At 44.8% G+C, this 22014-nt stretch overlaps 1 protein-coding gene across 10 annotated transcripts in view; it reads right to left on the reverse strand.

Annotated features, from left to right (window-relative positions):
- CDK5RAP2 (CDK5 regulatory subunit associated protein 2) overlaps window positions 1-22014 on the reverse strand; it is a 176220-nt gene that overhangs the window by 9444 nt on the left and 144762 nt on the right. For all 10 annotated transcript variants that reach the window (XM_084797139.1, XM_084797141.1, XM_084797135.1 and 7 more), the window contains 9 exons: window positions 21762-21925; window positions 17544-17663; window positions 14045-14161; window positions 11994-12183; window positions 10956-11080; window positions 9740-9988; window positions 8057-8134; window positions 6981-7246; window positions 4114-4257 (listed from right to left, as the gene is read on the reverse strand). In XM_084797139.1, coding sequence (XP_084653265.1) covers window positions 4114-4257; window positions 6981-7246; window positions 8057-8134; window positions 9740-9988; window positions 10956-11080; window positions 11994-12183; window positions 14045-14161; window positions 17544-17663; window positions 21762-21925 — 1453 coding nt within the window. The remainder of the gene's footprint in view (window positions 1-4113; window positions 4258-6980; window positions 7247-8056; window positions 8135-9739; window positions 9989-10955; window positions 11081-11993; window positions 12184-14044; window positions 14162-17543; window positions 17664-21761; window positions 21926-22014) is intronic.

Raw genomic sequence — 22014 nt, forward strand, 5'->3', positions numbered from 1 at the left:
CTCCCACAACAAAATTCATTTGACTCAGCATCAAAACAAGAATTGGATACATTATTACAGCTCCTTTCTTTTAGTATGTGCCCCTCACAGTTCCTGGGAGTGTTATTGGTAGACTGCTGCCAGGGCTACTCCAGGCTGGCAGACAGGAGGCCTTGACAACTGCACTTCTCACAAACTTGCAGGGGGTGATGTTGTACAGGGCCAGGATCTTCCTCCTTCTTGCTCACTGGGATGTTATAGGTTCTAAGCTCATCTTAGAACACGAAATAAATCATTTCCTAAAGAAGCCCTCACCAGTCTCATGGGCTTTGGACCCTGCTTTGGAATATGTAGGGAGCTTGCTGCTCTGAATCTGATTTTATTTATTTCTACAGTTTTTTATATGGAGTTATTCAGTCAATTTTTAAAACAGAAAATGCATCATGAGTTTGATGTTTACGATTCAAATTTAGGATTATATGGCTTGTATTTTTTTCTGATTTAATATTTATTCTTCTTTCAGTAAAACTCTCAATTTCCATTGATATTATGTAACATCAAAGCTTACAATATTGGGCTTTTCAGGCAATTTGAGATTGAGCCCCAGGCCCCACATGGTGGGGAGAACTGACTCCTCCAAGTTGTCCTAGGTTTTCCACATGCAAGTCAGTGCACAAGCATGCATCCATACACAAAAAATAAATAAATTTGAAAGAAAAGAATTTATAGTTATCTTACAACAAGAACACACCAGCTTCTTAACGTTGTGGTTTGTTAAAACCACAGCCACTGAAAACAGTTGAAAGCTTTATGCTTTGGGGAAGTCTTCTTGTCCTTCATGTCTCTCCTGAGGAGCCTGGTCAAACCAGTGCAGTGTATCACTCATGTGTCTGTTCCAATGGCTCCATCTCCAGCAACTCACAGTATAGTTGGCTGATTTCCCATTGCTATGAACTTTTATACACTGCTTTCCCATCCTATTTTGATGAATTCTACTTATAACTATATAAAGTTTTATATAGCTCCAAATTCAAATCTACATAAGAGGGTTGATTAGGGAAACGATCTTCTTGGTTAGTGCAATAGTTTGAGCAGACCCCTGCCTCCCGGGCCCCGATCCACCCATCATGATGTTCTTCTTGTAGGTTTCTAGGACCCTCTGGGTCCTTCTATTTCCCCATCTCCTATATTTCTCTTACCTAGAGTATCAGTAGGATGTTCTCACATCTATCCCAATCTCCTGGTATGTGAAGACTTTTGTGGGACGTGCCTTTTGGGCTAGTGCCCAATTATAAGTGAGTATATACCATGTGAGTCTTTCTGCTTCTAGGTTATTAACTCACTCATTATGATCATTTCTAGTCCCATCCATTTGTCTGCAAATTTTGGAAATTCCTTGTTTTTAATAGCTGAGTAGTATTCCATAGTGTAAATGTACCACAGTTTCTTTATCCATTCTTCAACTGAGGGACACTTAGGCTGTTTCCAGGTTCTGGCTCTTATGAATAAGGCTGCTATGAGCATGGTTGAGCATATGTTCTTGTTGTGTGGTGGAACATTTTCTGGGTATATTCCAAGGAGTAGAGTAGCTGGGTCTTGAGGGTCCCAGTTTTCTGAGACAGCACCAGATAGATTTCCAAAGTGGTTGTACAAGTTTGCATTCCCACCAGTAATTAAGGAGTGTTCTTCTTTCTCCACATCCTCGCCAGCATGTGGTGTCACTGGAATTTTTTTATCTCAGCTGCACTAACCAAGGGCAATACAATTAGTAAACATTGAACCTCTACTCTGATCTAGCCAATAGACAGGACATTCTCCACAGTTATGTGGAGAGCGGGGACTGACTTTGACATGAACTCTGGTGCTCCATATTTGACCACCTCCCCTTGGTGGGGAGGCCTGGTGGCACTCAAAGAAACAATAATCAGGCTACCAAGATGAGACCTGATAGCCTATGACCACATAGTGGGGGAGGAGGTCCCCCTTGGTCATAGACCTAGGGAAGGGGAATAGGGTGAAAGCGGAGGGAGGGAGGAATGGGAGGATACAAGTGATGAGATAACAATTGAGTTGTAGTCTGAATAAATTAATAAAATCTACTAGCCCTGACCCTCCAAGCTCTCCCCTCACAGTCCTGTCAGTCTTCTGCTTTCAGGGAGATCACTACATACTGGTCCCTCTTCATACAACTTTTCAGATAAACTGATATACACTTCCCAGAGCAGTTCTAGGAGCTGAAAGGGGAGGTGAATTAAATATAAACAGCAAATAAACAACATAGAGAAAAAGGGTTGTCAAGTACCTAGGCTTGCTGCTGAAACTCCGAAGTCAGGTTCACAAACACCAAGCAAAAGGTGCCACATGCAAAACAGGCAGAAACAGAAATGTGCCCAGAAGCAACTTACTACCACACAGGGGTCTGCACGCAGCAGCAACTATCAGTGCATTCTGGCTCTGAACCTCTATGACACTGACGTGAACATACTTACCTGAGACACCTTCAGGAATAAGGGTGAATCGTCACAAAGGCTAACAGTCCTTAGTCTGATTTGCAAGTGAAGGAGAATCAACAGGGCTATAAATTTAGCCTGGGGTGGGGGGGGAGTGTCTGTGAATGTCTGTGCACACGCATGTATTAGACACAAACTGGATTCTGTATACTTAAAAAACAGCTGCCTCTGTCTGCTAAAGGCAAAAACATTACACTGAGGGTAAACTGTTTAGCACAGACATGTTACCGTTAAAATAATTTAAAGCAGGCACTGATTTTCGAGAGTGGAAAGAAATTATTCATTCATCCATCTAGTCATTCATTCATTAAAAAACATGAACAACACAGACACAGCCCTGAAGGAAAAGAGGGAGACAGGCATTAAGCAAACAATATATAATTACAATCTGTGAAAAGGGCTTCGATGAAATAGAAGACAATGCCATGGCTGAGTGATCAAGGAGCCCTCTCTATTTATGTAGCATATAATACTTGAGGGTGAGAGGGAACCAGCAGGGAGGCACAGGACATACACAGCAGGCAGACTGTCATGTAAGCCTCTAATGGAAAAAAGTCTGTGGGTTCAGAGAATGCAAAACCAGCAAGGCCAGAGCTCAAGGGGTCCTTTTATCATTCATCTTCTAGTCAGTGTCCCATCTGCTAAAAGTGGGCTCAGAATGACTGCATCATGCCACACAAACGATTATGGGCATCCTTGAGTTTAGTGTATCCAAACTCCTCTACAGGACATTATTATTATGGGAACTCTCAATATAAACAAGCTCACTGACAGGTTCTGGAGCTTGGAGAGCGCTGAAATGCAAACTTCCCTTCTGCCATCCTGCTCATCTTTGGAAAAACCTGTCTGTTGAGGCAGACCTATGACTTCTTTTCCCATAATGCTTTTCTTTCCGGGATGCTTGTGATTAGCTAGGGTGTTGTACACTGTGCCAGGATATACAGGAGTCCCACTGATAAAAGTCAAGACAAGAGTCAGACGTGGTGGCATACACCTTTAATCTCAGCACTGGGGAGGCAGAGGCAGGTGGATCTCTGTGAGTTAAAGGCCAGTCTCGTCTACAAAGAGAGTTCAGGACACCCAGGCCTCTGAATAGCAAAGGAAACCTTGTCTTGAAAAATTGGGAGGGAAAAAAAAAAAGGTCAAGATAAGGCTCCACCTGCCTGACTGACTCCTGGCTCCTTTCACTCTCAACTAGTTAAAAGTTTTTTACTAAAATCCAGTGGAAGCTATCAACAGATCAGAACATCCAGACAAAGATAGCTACAGCGCAAGGTACTGCTAGAAAAATGAGCAAGCTGGTCTAAAGAACAAGCTGACATGTGAAACTTATCAAGCAAAGAACCAACCCCAGAGTTCACATACATATGCTTCCACACCAGCTCCTCAGCCCAGGCTCTGAACTCTGTTTTCCCCATGTGTGAAATGTGAACAGGGTTCCACTCAATAATGGCATGCTAGGTAATAACTTACTGTGGCCCCAACACTCCCGGTACCATGCCCTCTGACACATCCGCAAGGTGGAGCACACTAACCGTGGGCCATTCCTGGACTGGACAATGAACAAATGGAGATGCAAGCCTCTCTGGTGTCCTTGAGCCTCCAAGCATGTGTGATCACCTACCTGCTCACAGTGAAGGGAACACTGGCCGTCTGTGGGAACCGAGACCCTCCAGAAGAGCTTCAGCAGCCTGGAGGCTTCTTCCAGGATCAGCTTAGCTGTGTTCATGCTGGAGAGAAATGTGCTCAGAGACACAGAGTGTGAACCCTACAAACGATAGCAAGGCCATTATATGCCACCCTGACCAAGATCACTCACGAACAAGCACGGTTTAACAATCAGCAGGAGTCATTCAACTAGGGTTCCTGCTTCACATGATGAGCAGGAGTTGGTATTATATGACACTGGGGAGATATATTAGAAAACAGTGTTGGTGGCAAGTTAAGCCCAGTCAGTAACCACCACCACTAACTATTGTTACTAGACCAAGAAGAGAACCCACAGTAACCCTATCCAGTCTGCAAAGAGTGAGTGACACCAGTATAGCCCAGAGTACAACACTGCATACACTTGCCAGACAGCTTACTGAGAATGATGGTATCAGGGCCTTGGGAAACCTCTCTCCCTCTCTGAGTGCGAGGTATATTGACATGGGGAGAGATGTCAAAGGCAAGAGAAAAGAAAGAGGTGGTACAGACGAAGAGAGACACAAAAGAGGAGGAACTGATAATTATGAAACTACATACCTGATCAGATAGCAAAATTACAAAAATATGAATATAATTCAAGAAAGACAAAGGTATACCAGACAAGCACTAACTCTAAACTATAGACACAGGCTCTCTGAAGAGTAATATAACATGCTAACAGTTATCAAGATTCCTAAAATATTCACAGCCTTTCAACCGGGAAACCCACATCACAGCTAACCAAAATACAATCAGAGATTTGTACCTAATGATTACTCAGTGAAGGTGACATACCCACAAATAGTCAAAGACAGAATAGCCCATGCTATGTCCACAACAGCTGTAGGCAGCCACTGGATAACGAGTACATGAAAGGAAAAGAATTAATACCATGCAGCTGAAATATATGAATCTCATATTTCTCAATATTTCATAAACTTTATGAATGTTCCCAAAGTGTGTGTTTATCTTGTATGTTATATGTGTGCGCGCACACACACATATATATATATATTGACATTTAAGTGGCATTTAAAGAGATATTTTTATGCTTTTCTATAATTTCTAACTTTCAAAACAAAGATTCTAATCAGAAAAGAAAAGCAATCTTATTAGTTAATTTATCCAATATTATTTATCAAGCACTTATTCTATACCAGGCCTTAGGGGACTAAATACTGGTTATTTAATGTTGAGCAAAATCACTATCCCTTCTCTCATGGACCTTATCATCTACATGAAGATAAATGCAAATGTGATTCTTAAATATAGCAATACAAAACAAACAAAGCCATCCACAAAGCCAAAGCAAATAGCACAGGAAACTCAAGCGTCTTCAGTAAAAACTCAAGAGCAACTGAGGAAATGATTCAGTGGATAAAGTGCTTGTTGAGTGAGCATGCTGATCTAGAATCATGTAAAAGCTGGGCAGGAATGGTGGCCATCTATAATCCCAGCACCAAGGAGGGATAGTCAGGGGCTCCCTGAGCCAAGCTGGCTAGTGACACTAGTGACCAGTGAACTCTGGGTTCAACTAAGAAACTCCACCTCAATAAATAATGCAGAGAACCATGAGACTGAATATTAACATCAGACCTCTACACATATATGCACCTGCACACATGTATTTGACACGACACATGTGAATACGCACACATACATGCATGAACACCATACCTACATATACATGCAAAGGAAAGGAAGCCTTAAAAGTGGGGTCCAGAAACTATGACTAAGGGAAGCTCAAAGGTCTACGAGTGTCTGGGGCTGTAGACCTCAGTGCGTGCCTTGAGCGAAGTACAGGACTGGTATCTGTCAAGCACATGCTGAGTTGTGTCTGTCAGGTACCTAAGTCTGTGACAAGAGGCAACTTGAGAGGAAGGGGAATCCAGGAAGATGAAGTAGAGAGAAGAGGGAGGCAGAGGATGGGGAATGCCAAGCCAGAGGAGTAGCAGAACCAGGCTGAAGATGGATACTGTGGGGAAAAGGGACTGCAGCCCATGACTCTGTCTGCTCAGCATGGAACATGTCAGGGCTGGAGTGGTGAGGGATGATGGGCAGACTGTCTGAAGCTAGCCCAGCAACCACAAGCCCTCAGAGCTACTGCCCAGGGAGAAGTGGAATCAGGTAGCCAGCACTGTCACAACAGAGAGCATGTTGCAAGACTGAGAAGTGTCAGCTCTCAGCATCTCTGAAGTGGAGGACAGCACCTCCTTCAGGGTTGTTCTGAGGGGAGGAAATATAGAAAAACTCCTTTGCCAGAAGATGACCTTGAGTTGGATGTAGAACATCTCTCAAGAACACACTCACTAGAGTGGCTGTAGAAATTACAGTCTGGCATAGTCAGATGTGAGCTCAGTGTAGTAGGGTCCAGCCTGGCCGGGTTCAGTTCATCTATTTACAAGGTCAGGACCTCTAACTGCCACACAGCATGCCCAGAGCCAAGCAGACAGGGCTGCCCACGTGGTGTGTAAGTGGATGAGCAGAACGACTGGATATGAGAGGGCAGTGGGACAGAGTGGGTGACAGATCGGAGAGAAATAAGAAGTTACACAGTAGTGCCGCACATCACTGAGCAGTGACCATGGTAACTCAGAGTACAGTCTCAATAAGCTATCCACTGATCATCAACAAATTGCCACATCACCTCCAAGCTTTGCTGGGCAAGACTTCCCAACTTTTCCCTTTTCAGCCCTTACTGAAGTCCAGGGTACTGCATATCTTCCAGAGAATTTGGTCAGCCCCTCTGCTTACAGAGACAGAAGGAAGCATCTTCTCTCTCAAGCCTGGTACTCAGGTTACCTTTGGCCCCAGCTTTTGACTTGTGGGGCTCAGAGCCTCTTGAGTTTGAATGTCCATCTTGGCAAGCAGTCTGTGGCCCTGGCTGATCTGCTTATGAAGGGCATCATAGTCCTCAATCAGGCCCAGCATATGGTGGCCACTCTTGCTAGCCCACACATGGTGGCTAGCAACCATACAGGGCATGCTAGCAGGGCTGATGGCAGAACAGCTACTGTCACAGGGGAGGGAGTCAACGTCCGTTCCAGAGAGCAGAGGAGTCTCCGAAGCTACAAAATGAGAGGCAAAATGTCAGAGCATCTTGGGGTAGCACCTGTGTTCACAGAGTTATGAGACAGCACAGCAGCAAAGAGGCCTGGCTCTGCACCTCCAGCTATGTGTTACCCCATGCTGGGCAAAGATTCAAGTCAATTGAACCAATGTTTATTGAACACTTACTCTGTAGTAGACCCTAGACTGCCAAGATGAGCCATGCTGTCACCTGCATGCCAATAGCTCAGAGTCTAATTAGGCTGCAGGACATATAGTGAGACAGTGAGAACCAGACAGAGCTCAAGAGAAAACAACTATCTGAGCAAGGAGAGAGAAGTCAAGGAGGCTTCCTGGAAGAGGTGACACTGGACTGGACCAGAAGCCAGCATTATGCAGATAGAAAATCCTGTTGGTTGATTCCGACTGGAGCAGCTGGAAAAGTATTTTACAGGGAAGTCAGCATCATGGAGTCCTGAGAAAGCAGGAGGGCCTCAACTGGTAAAAATTAGGAAATATAAGAATTTTAAAGCACAGTCCAGGGGCAATGACAGATTTGTGACCACATTTGTGTTTACCCTACTGCCAAGGGATGAACTTGGAAGATACTGCTGAAGCTGTATCCCAGAGTCCTTGAAAGCCACACTAAGGTGGTTTCTGTTTAAAGCTGTAAGCTTAAATTCTCTGGAGCTGTGCTTGGTTAACAGCTGGCTTAGAGACTGTCTTCTAGAGATAGAAATCTAAGTCCCAAACCACTGTCAAGCAGGCAGGGATGCTATTTAAAAGCACTAATGTCACACCCAACACCACTGGAGTCACCCAGTTTGTACCTGATTTAGGTGCCATTGCCTGGGTGGATTCAAACAGATCCAATGAATTATCACAGGCCTCAGGACATTTGCTGCCATCTAGAAAAAACAAAACAAGAGGAAAATTTGAGCTTTACCATCATCAGCACTATCTGGTAGAGTATCTCATAGGCATCCATCCATTTCAGAAATACAACACTCACTCACACCTTCCCTGCAAACCAGCCCTGCAGCCAGGACCATGTACACCCATGCACTCCCTGGTACCCCGGGCAGATACCAGGTAACAGAGCGGCCAGGCCCAGAACCCTCCTGTCAAAGCAGTAAACACTTAACTTCATCTCACGCTGGTCAGGGGAAAGGAGGGAAGCACAGAGGAAGGCACTCAAGTGAGAGGGCTAGCCAGCCCACTGTGGCATCCCAGGAGCGAACTCCTGAGTTATGTTAGGACTTTTTCAGTGCCCCGTGGGAAGGAGGCAAAGACAAGACAAGCAGAGTACTTGGTAGGTACAAAGTTACAGACATGATTCATCATTCAGGAAGAAAAAACACAGTTCCTGTTGCTGAGGCCTGGGGAGAGGGAAGGACATTGTAGGATGCAGGATAAGATGCTACATTTGAGGTGGGGCAATGATGAGGTCTGTGTTTTACACAGGAGGAGTAAGTGTGGAAGCTGCTATAGTAACAGGAACATGAAAGGAAAGTGATCTGCAACAGGACTTGTGGGTAATTCATCTAAAACACTTTACTGGTGTGTGTGGGGGGGGTCTATGTGATGCTAGGTAATACAGGAAGGACTCACACCCGAGAAGCTACTGAACTCTCAAGAGCCCAGTAGCAGAGTGTGCTCAGGTTTTGGGATCCAGGCCCCACTGGGACGCAGGGTGGTGGTACTCCAGCGAAGATGCTTTGAAAAGGCACTTCCCCAGCTTCTGAGACTCCCCTAGTGGGTTTTATCCTAATAACATTGCTTAACAGCAAAAGCCATGCTACCATTTCTTTTTCTTTTTTAATTAAACCTCCACATTAACTGGAGAATGGTCAGGTGACAGACAATAACCCAATCATTAGAAAGCTCATGTGTGAACAGGGGACCATATTGACTACTTGCTGTTTTTTTCCAGTCCTTGCTGGGAGTGTGGCACAGCTGCCTTGTTCTCTGATCTTTTCTATCTCTAGCCCTATTCAAGTGCACAAGTAAATATAAAACAGACCCAGCTATTACTGGGAGGTTTCCCAGGTCCTACAAGATGCTAACAGGCAGAGCAAGGAGTCAGATCTCATTTAAAGGCAACAAGAGATCTGGGTGTGGGGTAGACACCTTGAATCCCTGCACTGGGAGGCAGAAGCAGGAAGATCTTTGAGTTAGAGGCTAGCCTGGTCTATAAAATAAGTTTCAAGACGGCCAGTGCTATATAAAGAAACCTTCCATCAAAACAAAAAAACAAAACAAAAACCACAGCAAGAGAATGAAAAAGCTTTTTAGCCTTGGTGAGCTATGGGTAGGACTAAACAGATGGGTGGATCAAGAAGGAAGACATCACAGACAGCTGGAGCTCAAATTCTACTTCTAGAGAACCCAGAGACTGTGCAACTATGTTGAGAGGGGAGCTGAGAGCAGCCAGAAACCATTAGTCAGAAGCTCACACCATATAGATCCATATAGCTGCACTTCCACAAAATGAGAAGAAACAAGTTCCCTACCGTGTTTGTCCAGCTGAAGGGTCCATTCGGTGACAGACAGGGACTGGACAGCCAGAGTGAGGGCCCCTTCCTGGGCCTTCTTTGACCCTTGTGACAGTTGCTCCTCCAGCTTGCTCTTCAGGGTGTTGTTAGTGTGAATGCTCTTTTCTAACTGCTTGCGGAGAGCCTGCATCTCTGTCAGGAGGCCATGCACGTTGTTAAAAGGATCCGGCCCCATCCAGCCTTCTCCAGATGCCTCACCTTGGGCCACTGCAGACATATGTAAAGGGGAGCTTTGATATGTCCCAAGATCAATGGTCAGCCATCATCGGTACTCACGGGCATTTCAACCCACCACCACCATCTAGTCCCCCCCTAAGAACTAGGTACAATTTAAAATAACAACTCGACTTTAAAAACAAAAATATTGGCTGACTTAATTGCAGCTATTCCACAGGCTAAGTAAGAGCTGGAAATTAATTTCACTTCTGGCCATAAAAGCCTAGCAAATTGCACACCAAACCCCGAAATTATGTCTAGTAGTAATAAAATCTATTTGGACCAGAATTATAGAATGAAAGGCGATGATTTTAAGGGCTACAGTATATTAAAAAGGCAGGCACAATAGCAAGAACAAGAGAAGCAACTTGAGAAGAAGCAAAAGCTGCGAGATGACCCTTTCTAGATAAACTTTCAATAGGGAGAAACCATCTGGAAAATTAGTTTTAGAAAAACCCCCACTGTGCCTCAAAATTGATTCTCAAACATTAGACCTTATAGTCGAGGCACTCTGATCTGCATTCTCTGGAAGCAGAGTGAAGCAGGGCTAACAAGCACCTCAGAGCAATGCCCAGCATGGGGTGGCACTCTGGAAATATTTGCTGGACGGATGACAGGAAAACTATTATGACAAAAATTTCTTCGTGGATGCCTACTATGTGCCAAGAACGTGGCTAGGATGTTTTAATAAATGCCCTCGTTTAACTTACACAGCTCCACACAGTGGGTGCTGACAGACCTGCTTAGAGAGGCAGTAACTGACCAGTTACTGGCAAAGTCAAAACAAGCTGAGGTGGAGGACTCAAAACAAAGAGTAGGCCAAAAGAGTTGCTTCTAAATACATCTGGTCTACCTGTGGGCTACTGCAGGTTTAATGGTAGTATAGGAAAAAGGAAGAGCCATGGTCCAGCTGAGCTCCCAGCCCTGAGGCTCCAGCCTCACCCTGAGCATACAGTACCTCGCTGTAGCTTCCTTTGCTCCTCGTTCAGCTTCTCATACACCTTCAGCTCCACTCTGAGGGACTGAAGCAGCTTGTCGTTCTGTGAGAGCAGCTGCTGCTTGGACTTCACTTCTTCCTGTACCCTGAAACAGTTGTGGCATAGGAGGAGGGATTAATCCTCTCTCAGGGAGGCTTATCCAGTTCCCACAGGGCAGGCCCAGGCTATCTCTGCTAGAGAGTGTGGGCAAAATGTGCTGGGATAGGCACAGGTCAAAGTTCCATTACAGCTCCCAGTTCCCACAGGTCCTATATCTCACACTTAGTAGAGAGAGCTTCTTTCAAGAAACTTTCCTGGACATTCTAAAGGAAGGCGTCCTCTAATTCCTGTCAGATACCCAAGAAATGAAACCCAAATGGCTATCTCCTTCCAGAGGTACATGGCTAGGGAAGAGCCAGGGCCAGACATCGCCCAAGGATGTCTGATAGCAAACGTGGCCAGGGAACACACACATGGTTGATCAGACAGAAGAGGCAGTCTCATGTGTTGATAGAAGGAACAAGGCAGAGTCTAAGAGGGAGAGTGAACCGATTAATGTCTTTCCAGCTCACTGAGAATCCTCCAGTAGCCTATGCCATTTGGAGCAAAACTGGAGTCTTTATAGGGCTGGGGGCCCAACAAAACTGAGCATTCACCATCCTCTCCACCCTTAGCTCTTACTACAGCCAGATGCAGCACCCTCTCTGGTCGCCACAGCAACTCTGTCTTAGTGCCCATGCGCCTTCTGCCAAACATGGCCCTCTCTAGATAGTTTCATCTTTGATTGTTTACTGTGTACTCAAAAGGGATCTTTTCAGAAAGCCCTTCCTTAATGATCCTAGAAGAAAACACCATCGATGCCCATCACTCTCCTCCTCCTTTAGAGGACCATTCTCCATATATTTCATGACCAGTTGACAGTGCTTGATTTTGCACACGAGGGCTAGAGCCAGTGCGCCTACTGCCATGATCTCTTGCCAGGCATAGCAGGCCAGCAGGGACAGCTTAGCCAAGCCCACCTGCTTAGCTCCTGGCGGCTGCTGCAGACCTCCTGAGCCAGCTGTTGGTTGAGTCTCTCCTTCTCATCGATGTCTCTCTGCAGCCTTTCATTTTCTTCCCTTACATTGGTGTACTCTAGCTGAAGGTGCTCAAGACTAGCAGCCTTCCTCGACAGGGCCTCCTGTAATTTTTCATTCTCTTTCTGTTTATCTGCAAATACCAAAATGAGAAGGGATACCATTTGTTTTTCCCAACCTTATTATACTGGCACAGCACTTCAGCTCAAGCACTCCAAGAATACAGAAAAGAATGAGATTTAATCTGGCATTTATGGTTCCGGCATTCCAATTATCTCATGCATTTTAGGTAGATAAATCTGTCAACATCAAGGCTACAGATTAAACATCACTGAAATGAAAGGGGCCTGTTTAACTTTCTATTACATAATGGGCCTTGAAAACCTCGTTACTTTGCCTTAGAGAGTATTCACGGTGGGTAGAGCAACAGGCAGGAACCCAGATGTGTGTGTGAGTGTAGAGAGCAGCAAGCCTCCTGCAGAGCAGCCCCCACAGGAGGCCATGAACTTTCCAGAGGAATAAAATACTCCTAGAGCCTCAGGAAACAAGGCCAAGAACAAGGAGGAAGAGGTGGGGTGACTGATTTCAACTGTGCCTTCTCCACTTGCTGACAGTGACCCTTAGTGAAACTCTTCAATCCTCCATGCCTCTGCTTCCTCCCCTGGGATGGGGCAAGGAGACAGAGTTACCGTCTGTAAAAGTGTATTAGCCCAGGCCTTGGAAGCACCACATGAGAGCAGATGTGGTTATGGTGGCACACTCCTGATACAGGCACTATAGTAAGCCCTCAATGTCTCAATGTCCTGCATCTTCGCAGCATACCGCCACGGCAGGTACTGTGAATTTCCCCAGCTCCCAGATGAGGAACAAAGGAATGACATGGTTAAGGCTTCTCTGTATCCATATAGACAGGAAGGGGCACAGCCTGGATGTGAACTGATTTTTAACCATGAATCAAATATTTCCATGTAAGCGGGGGCTCCTGCTAGTCCATATGACATCAGCACGCTCCATCCTTCTGACTGGTCCACACGCACCTTACCTCTAACCTGGGCCTTGTCCGCTCTCTTCCTCTGATCTTGAGGTACCTTAGGTAATCCTTCCTTTCCCGTCTAGACTTGACCCCTGAGGACCACGGTCTGCCACCCTCTGGCCTGCATTTATCACAGCAAGTCTCAGTCCTGCTTGTTCTAGGTTTCCATGCTTCCCCCATCAGACTAAAATCTTCTGATACACAGTACACCGGCTCATTTATTTCTCAGTCTACCCAGCTTACTGTCAAGCAGGATAGAAAAAGGTTGCTGAATGAGTGAATGAACAAACTGCATAAGCCCCAGTTTTGACTCTTAAGGCAGAATTATTAGACATATTGCCCAGAACTGTGAGATCAGTTGGCCTGCATTCCGGCTCTAACACCTCTGCCTCAGTGACCACAGCAGGGCAATTGCTTAGGCTGTGAATTCTTACCTGAGACACAGGGCTAATAAAACCTTACTGTAGAATCATGCTAAGTATGAACGATAACGTGAGTAAAAGCTCTCTGGCAGCTAAGCTCTGAGAGAAGGAATTAAGAGAAGGATCTTTACAAGGAACGCTGGATAAACTTTACTGGGAAGAGAAAATCTCCAGTTGAGATTGGGCAGTAATAAATTTTCAGTTCTTCTCTCTTCCTCAGTGATGACAGGATGAGAAAATATAGTAACATGTACTGAGACCACAGTAGAAAACACTGTGCTGGGGGGATTATATTCTAATTATCACAACAAGTAGGTGAGGCATTCTTTAACCCCTCTGTGGCCGTTTTCTTAGCTATAAAACAGGAACCTCCCCCTCCTCCATAGGACTGATGAGCAGTTCAAGGCAGAAAGTTGTCAGATCCACCCTACTGGAATCTTGGATGGCAGCTCTGCCAGCCCTTTCAAACAGGGCTTTGGGGTTCAGGCACAGGTGGCTTCTGGTTTTTCTTGTTTTTGTTTTTTGATTTTTGTTTTTACCTCTGGACCCTTTCTCGAGCATCATACTCAGGGCTTCGTTCTGCTTCCTCAGGAAATGTATTTCTGATGTCAGAGAGCTATGCAGTTCTGAGCCATAAGCAGAGACATTTGTGGAACCTATAAGAACACACACAAGGAGCGATTCGTAGACAGCCTCCAGGCAGGATGGATGAACCTTCCTGGGAAACACATTTAAACAATGAAGAAATACAGCATGCAATGAAAACCAGCTCAGTGAACCATGAAACAAACTGCCAGAGCCTAAAGGGCAAGGACAGTGTGCTTAAGGAAGAGGCATATTTCAACTGCCCCCAAAGGAGCACGAACCTGAGAGCTGAACCACAGCAGGGAGGGAGATAACAGTGGCGACCATCATGGTCAACTGCAGCTTAGGCCTTGGACCTTGTCTTTGAGACAGCTCGGTCTGACTCTGTCCCCCTCTGGTCTTTCTCGTCCTCTTCCTGTCTTAGGACATGGCACACCCCAACCTCTGACCCAGGGTGCACCCGAGAGCTGTGCTAAACTCCTCTTTGTCCTGGTGTCAAGAAGGCAATGATAACTGTTGATCCTTCCCCAGAATGCCTCAGACTAAGAAAGCCTCTCTTCTACCATCGAGGCTTAGCATGTGTCTGGCTTCCTTTCCCTGTTGTTTTACCAATGAGGTTCTCCTCTCAGGCACGATCTTTCTCACAGCTACTTCATGCTGACAAGTATCTGGTGTCCTGCCACTTCAAAAGATGCTCAAATGAAAGACAACATCCAACTTGTCACTCTAGAATTCAAGACCCTCCATGGTCCTGCTCCAGGGCCACAGCATATTCCGTTCTCTCCACTTGGACTCCAGCGCCTAGAAAACGCAGGCCAACCAGGTGACTCTGTGCTCTCCACACTCCTTCCCTGCCAAAATCATACTCCTTCAATTCCTGGGTTAATCTGCCTTCTCTGAGTACACTGGGGAGATTGGGTCTAGAATTATACAGACGGGAGGCCACATCCTTGTCTATTAATAACTCCCCAAGCTGCTGTCTATCTGCTGAAAATATACGGCTTCATGTCAATCAGCCTAGAGGATGCCTCTTGCTGGGCACCTTGTTGGCCTCTCAGCCTCAGTACTCCCCTCTGCACAGCTTTTTTGTCTGCACGGTTATGGCGTTCCAGCCATAGCTGGCCTCCAAGCACCTAAGGTGTGCCCAGTTGTCTTCTCCATGTGGCAGGCAGATGCATTCTCCTGGTTTCTGTACTGATTCAGTTTACTTACCACACCACAGCCAAAATGCCAGACTTCTGTGCTCCCTGCCACCAGGTGAGAACATGATCAGGGGTCTCTGGCAACCAGTGAGAAACTAAGTGAAATCTGCTGAGGGCTGCAAGCAGAATCTCCACTAAAGAAGAGAGAATCCCTGGGCTCTTCCTTCCCATGGTTTGCACACTGTCCTGAGAGGATGGGATGCTGATACTAAACAGTCATCATGAACATCAGCCCAATCCTGCTCAGAATTATCTGCCTCTGGGATTCTTGTGACCAATGGAAATATAAGCAAACACCCCATGTTTTTACTGCTGTCTTGTCACATTCCTTTTCAGCTACTTGCAGCTGAAAGCACCCTGCTATGAGAACAGGTGCCTGTGGGATTCACACCCCTTGTAAGGAAGGTAGCCAGCTCTCCCAGAAATAGTCTTCCTGCTCTAAAGAATGTTTTTCTCTAGCAGGTGAGTCATGCAAAATGAGGTAATCTTATTTTTTATTCACAAACATCTCTTCCCACCTATATCTCCCCCTCCTTGTCCCAATGCAGTCTGGGTTCACTTCAGAGTTCCCGGTCTATCTCCTGCTTCTTAATGACTGCAAGGCATCAGGCAAGTTGCATAACTCCCCAAGTCTTGGTTAGCACAATGCAAATGCCGATGCTGTAGTTCTGTAGTTCTCATCTGTGTTGGTTTCTAGATGAATGGTGAGTGAGGCCACAAGAGAGAACCAAGGACTGATCAGAATAAGCAGCAGAAATCGCATCGTCTACACTGATCAATGCCAGGGTTGTTACTTGAGAATAAATAAATAATAGGCCATAAAACAGCCCTGATTCATTATGCCTAACTGATGTAGCGAGGACCACCTGGATGCTACAGAGCCAGACATTCCTTTGAGTACCAACTCGGCAGTAACTCCAGACAACTGGCAGTGAGTTGGAGACTCTAAGGCATGAGATAACAGTTTTTGATCCACCCTCCAACACACACATCATACGGAATCCTGCCTTTTTCAGACCTATCCCCAAGATGAACACTGCACATCATGGGGAGGCAGGACTGCTTTTGTTTCTGTCTTTCCAGAGACTGTGGCAGCATGGTGAGAACAGCATGTCTTTCCATGCGCGTAAATCCTTTATGAATGCCTTTCTGTAAACTTCCCTATCAGAGAGAATTACTCTCCAGTGTAATTTCGGGATCCTTTGTAGCCAGGAGCCGTTTGAACCCCCAATAATTCTATAATTGGATTTGCTGGGGAAAATGTAAAACAGAGTGACTCTAACTCAGGCATAACCAAGAGTGAACATGAAGGGCCCAGGCACATATTTCTTTCCTGGTTTGACACAGCTAATAACTCAGATTAATCAAATCCCCTAGGGGTGAAGGGGGAAGAAGAATGTGTGGGACAAGTGGAAGAGTCGAAACTTCTTACAAACTGTAGCACTTGAAGAACTTCTGGAAACTGCCTTATGTGTGGACTTGAGTGCAATGAGAAATGGACCAAGGTCCAAGTCTTGAGTTTTATTGAAGAGTACTGTCTTTCTAGAATTCAGAGATCTCGTCTCTAAGATGGCATCAGGGTCCTCACTCATTGTAGAGCATTGAAAATTAAACTGGCCATGTCATAGGAAATAGCAAAATAAAAGCAACAGTGATAAAAACAACTGTTTATCGAGTGAGCACTGAAGAAGGCCCTCATTCATGACACTGCCTCATTTAATGCACTGCTTCATGAAACAATTAAGACTAGAGTGAATTGGCAAAGTCACAAAACCAATCAACAGAAGAGCTACATCCACACCAAGGTCTACCCAACCAACTTAACACAATAAAGCTACAGGAGACAAGAAATGAGGAGGAAAGAAGGGAGGGTGAGGCTAACAGGTGCACAATGGAACACGTAGTTTCTGCACTTGGTGGAGTGTCTTACAGGTGTCCTGTTTTCAAGGAAGACCATTCCCTTTACAGTAAGCCACTGCTATGTGGGAATACTGCTGGCAATCTTTGGCATGAAAGATTTGCCAGACTGCTAAATGTTGACAATTTGTGGTCCAGTATTGATGAAAACACAAAATCTGATTATATTCTAATTTAGAATCCCTACCTGTACCTCTACAGTGAGGACCCAGCTACAGCTCAGGACCCACTTCTCCAGCCCACCTGGTCCACAGAGAGCCTCTTCAGATAAATGCATCACAGTGCAGCAATCCACCCAACTACACTCCTTAATCTGGGAAAGGCCCCTCCTCACCTTGGTCAGTCTCAGACCCATGCTGTTCCAGCTGTTTCCGGAGCTTCTCATTTGTTTTAATAGATTCTTCCAAACGCTTTCTCAAAGTTCGAATTTCCTGTATATGTTCCATTAGTAAGTCTGTAGGAAGGAAGAACATTTTAAATTTAATGTCTGAAGCCCCCAACAAATTGAATAATTTATAGATTATGCAGAGATCTTGAAATTTCAACAATATAGGATGTATTGAGATAGTCAGCATCTGGCAATCCTTTTCCAAGCTTGGGGGAGGCCAAGCCATTTCCCACAGCCCATAGCCACGGCTCCATAATGGCTCTCTGCAGCCCTCCACGAGGAAGCAACTTTACATCACACACAAAAATTATACACCATACAATTTTAATGCTAGCTCTAATGTAGTCTTTTATTCTTCTTAATATCAAATATTAATTTAAAATCTTCCTTATGGTGAAACTAACAGATTACTTTTAAGTTGGCCTGAACTGCCTGAGAGTAGATTAAGCTTCCCTTCATAATGAATCTAGATATTTTTCAAGGCTAGTTTTTCCCTCACAAAGAATGTTATCCATTTATCACTCATTAATTTCAAGACTTAAAACAATGCTAGTGAGAAATGTAATAAAAAGTGTGTTCTTGATACCACCTGCTGTGTACATATACAAATGTGTATGACCTTCTGGGGCTATTTATATCATTAGGTTTAGGAAAGTTCTCCAACATTGGTTCCCAAAGAGTTCTACTTTCTGGACTCTATTTAAGGAGCTCATGTGAGATGCTCACAGGCATTTGCCAGAATGCATGAAAATACTCATTCGAGCATTACATGTGACAGGAAACTGCAACAGCTCAAACTGTTCACTGAACCGAGGTCCATTCACTACGACAGGGAATTACACAGCTATTAAATTGTGTTATGGAAACTATAAATACCAAGGAAAATGTATTATGCTATTATATTAAATTTCAAAAGATATGAAATTGGTTACAACATAATCACAGCTCTCTCTACAAGAACATAAAGGTAGCAGAAACAAATATTCCAAAGAAGCAACTACAATGAACTATTAATTGCAGTTACCTCAGGGCGATAGATTTCAGGTTTTTCAAAACCTTCATTTGATATCTTAACAGGTAAAATTTTTATTTTTTCCAAATTTCCTAGGATGAGCATGCATTAATTTTTCACCCTCTGCCACGTCTCACTTCGACAGAGAAAGGCGGCAGCACTCTCACTCTAGAGGTAGATTTCCAGAGTCAGTGTTTAAAACATAATCACATTAAGTATCCAAAGGCAAAACTAATGTCTTTAATTCATCAATTAGGGTACACTCAGTATGTCTTAGTAATGTTTGTTTTAAAACATTATACTAATGTTATGACCCAGTTTTAATTCCTCCAAAATGGCTTTCATTTAAAAGTAGCACAATGTTACAGATCTTTTCCTAATTAAATAGTAATTTTGCCATGAATTTGAATGTTTATGAGATGACTTAATTCCCAGACCTTCAGCTATCTCCTATTAATGCCAGAAGTGTGGCAAGTCATTTGGTGGAGTGTCTGTCTCCCGCTGCAGCACAGCGGGCAAGGCACACACTCATGGTGTGCCCAGCACTGGCCCTCCCAGCCCAGCCTCAAGGCCACCGCCAACCTTCTTTCAGAAGCCCATCAGCCCAGAGTTGGCCAGGAGCTCACTGGTTTGGACTGCAACCTTCCTTGCTGGTTTACTCGAGTCACACAGAGCTGGCTGTGGGGTGATGATGCGCCATACTAACCATCTTTCACAGAGTCTAAGGCTGGGAGTGAGAATTATCACACAGGCCAGAGGACACACTCCTAGCGGAATTAGACACCATGTATTAATTATGCAGCCACCCGGAGAAGAAAGAAACACTATACCAGCCTTTCCAAAGTGAGAGAAAAGGATCGACCTGTCTTTAGTAGTAAACTCTTCGATAAGCGTTAACTTGTCAAAACCATAAATCCTTATAAAAAGCTACCACATACACAAAAAGAAAAGATGTGTGTCTTCTGCCAGGTAGTTCCAATATAGAGACTCTACATTAAGAAAATGTCCTTGAATAAGAGGCAGGCTTTGTGTTTAAGAACACCCTGCAGCACTGTTTACAATTGTGAGATTCTGGAAATGACTTAAAAGCTGAGTACTAGGAACAGAAGGAAAACTACAGTTCAGCCATTCAAAGGACTGTTCTAAAGCCACTAAAAGTGACATTATCTAACAACATGTCAGAAAGTCTATGACAGAATGTTAAGTGAGCAAAGGAAAAAAAATGCCAAATTATTTCTCTATATAGATTACAAACATGACAAAATGAAAAACAGATGCTGAGACAAAAAGCCAGAAGAAAAACATACCCCCAAAAGGAAACAGTGGATTGGATGTGTTTGGACCGCTCCAGAGAGCCGGGTTCCTACACAAGAGCTGGGAATGTGCATGAGAGCCATAGGCAGCCAGCACATCCTGGCCTCCTAGAACAAGGCCAGGAGACAGGCCTGGACCTCGAGGAAATTTGGAAAAATTAAATTTTTATCTATTATCTGTTATCATATTAAAACCAAAATGCAGTGAGAGGCAGAAGAGACCTCTCTTTGTCCAAGGCCACATAGAAAAAGGGGGATCACATTCCCTTTGCATCAACTACCACATTCCTTAAGAGGCACAGTCCACCCATGTGACCAGACCTCACACAGCAGTCTCAGGATCTTGGAGAGGGACCCTCTCTTAGTGCAGAAGGAGGGAGATGATTTGTAGTTTTATCTAAAGTGGATGAACACAGAACCCATAAGCAGAAATGATAGAGAAATCCAGTCCTCACAAAGTCAAAAAAGTCTCTGAGGGATAGCACCAGAAACCCCAGGCTGGTTCCTGACTTGTATCAAGAACGTGCATGTCATAGTCTAAGTGTGTCTAAGATGTGAGACCTGAGTGTCCAGAGGAGCCAAAGGCTTGGCTCTAGTCTCACTGACATACTGGTCGGACTTCTTCATCGAAAAGAAATGTAGTTGTTTAACCCAAAAGCTTCAAATAGTTTTGAAAACAATGGGTTATGTAATTTAGTGTCAACAAGAATTTTTAGTAAGGAGTGCAAATGTACAGTTTGTGCTACAGAATTCACAGTGGCACCTCAGGAAAAACACACTGGAAGAAGCAGCAGATCAGAGACCATCAAGAGAGGTCCAGAATCTACACATATTTAAGGCCTGAAACCATAGGCTGTGTTCGCAACCCACTGCCTTCTTGGGAGTGCAGCTCACGTGCACCAAGTGCATCATCTATAGGCACTCTTTGCTATACAGCAGAGATGTGCACTGCAGGACACACCCTTGCTCAGCCACAGATATTCACTATCTGTCACATTTACTGAGCCCAAGTCCATCTGTTCTGCTTTCATGTCTTTTGAATCTTTGAAATACACAGAATGAGAAACACTTAGTCCGATTTCCTACCCCAACAGAAGAAATAGAGGTTTTAAGGTGAAAGGAGACTGGGAGGAGGTCCCTGGGAAGCTGCTTTGGCCAGCTCAGTCCATATCCAGGCGCAGAACAAAGCAGAACATCTGGGTCTCTGAAATTGCTACATTGAAGCCCTTAGCATAGGTGTGATGGTGTCGGGCCTGGAACCTCTGAAGAAAATTAGGTCAGAAGGATGCAATGCCCACCAATAGGATTAATGTCCTTGAGGCACAGACCATAGGGAGTTCCCCTGACCTTCCTACCTCTATGTCAGAATTCAAGTGTAAAGAGGATTCTCACCAGAATGCCTGCAAGGCATCCTGACCTCTGCTTTTCACACACCAGAACTGTGAGGGATGTATTAGTGCTGTCTGCAGTCCCTCGTATTCAGCTGCCTGAGTGGACCAGAACAAAGGGACTAACCCGATGGCCAAAAGTCACACCTTTAAGGACCCATTTCAGGATGTGCAGAAACAAAAGGCAACTAACTACAGGGACACAAGCCCAGTGCTTTCAACCCACCCTGTTAGAAGAGCACAGCAGCAAATCATACAAGTCATCGTTTAAAAAGCAGCCACCCACTGTTACCCACCATGGATCTTTCCAGTGATAAATCTTCTTCTATGAGCAACTCTGGCCCTCACAGGCTCTTCCTTCACTGGCAAAATGGTCAGGAACGAGCCCATTCTGCTCACCAGGGCAAGACAGGCTCGGTATGCCTAAGGTGCTTAGTGAAGCTTCGCTTACCTTGAGGAAAATGGCTCACCATCGTCTCGCTGTCTGGCTTCGGATCTCGGGATAGGAAGGACTTCTCAGACATTTTATCATCTGATAGCGAGTGAGAGGCAGAAGGCTCAGGAGATTCAGGCAGGAGATGCTGGTAGGCTAAGTTATCTTCCTCAGTCCTTAACCTTTAAGATTGAAAGATAAGTCATGCCCAACGCCAGCCTGCTGAGATCATCTAGTGTAGACTATTTTTGTAAATTTATATATAAATGCA

The sequence above is a fragment of the Acomys minous genome (genome assembly GCF_964271855.1).
Source record: "Acomys minous genome assembly, chromosome: 1".
Taxonomy (NCBI): Eukaryota; Metazoa; Chordata; class Mammalia; order Rodentia; family Muridae; genus Acomys; species Acomys minous.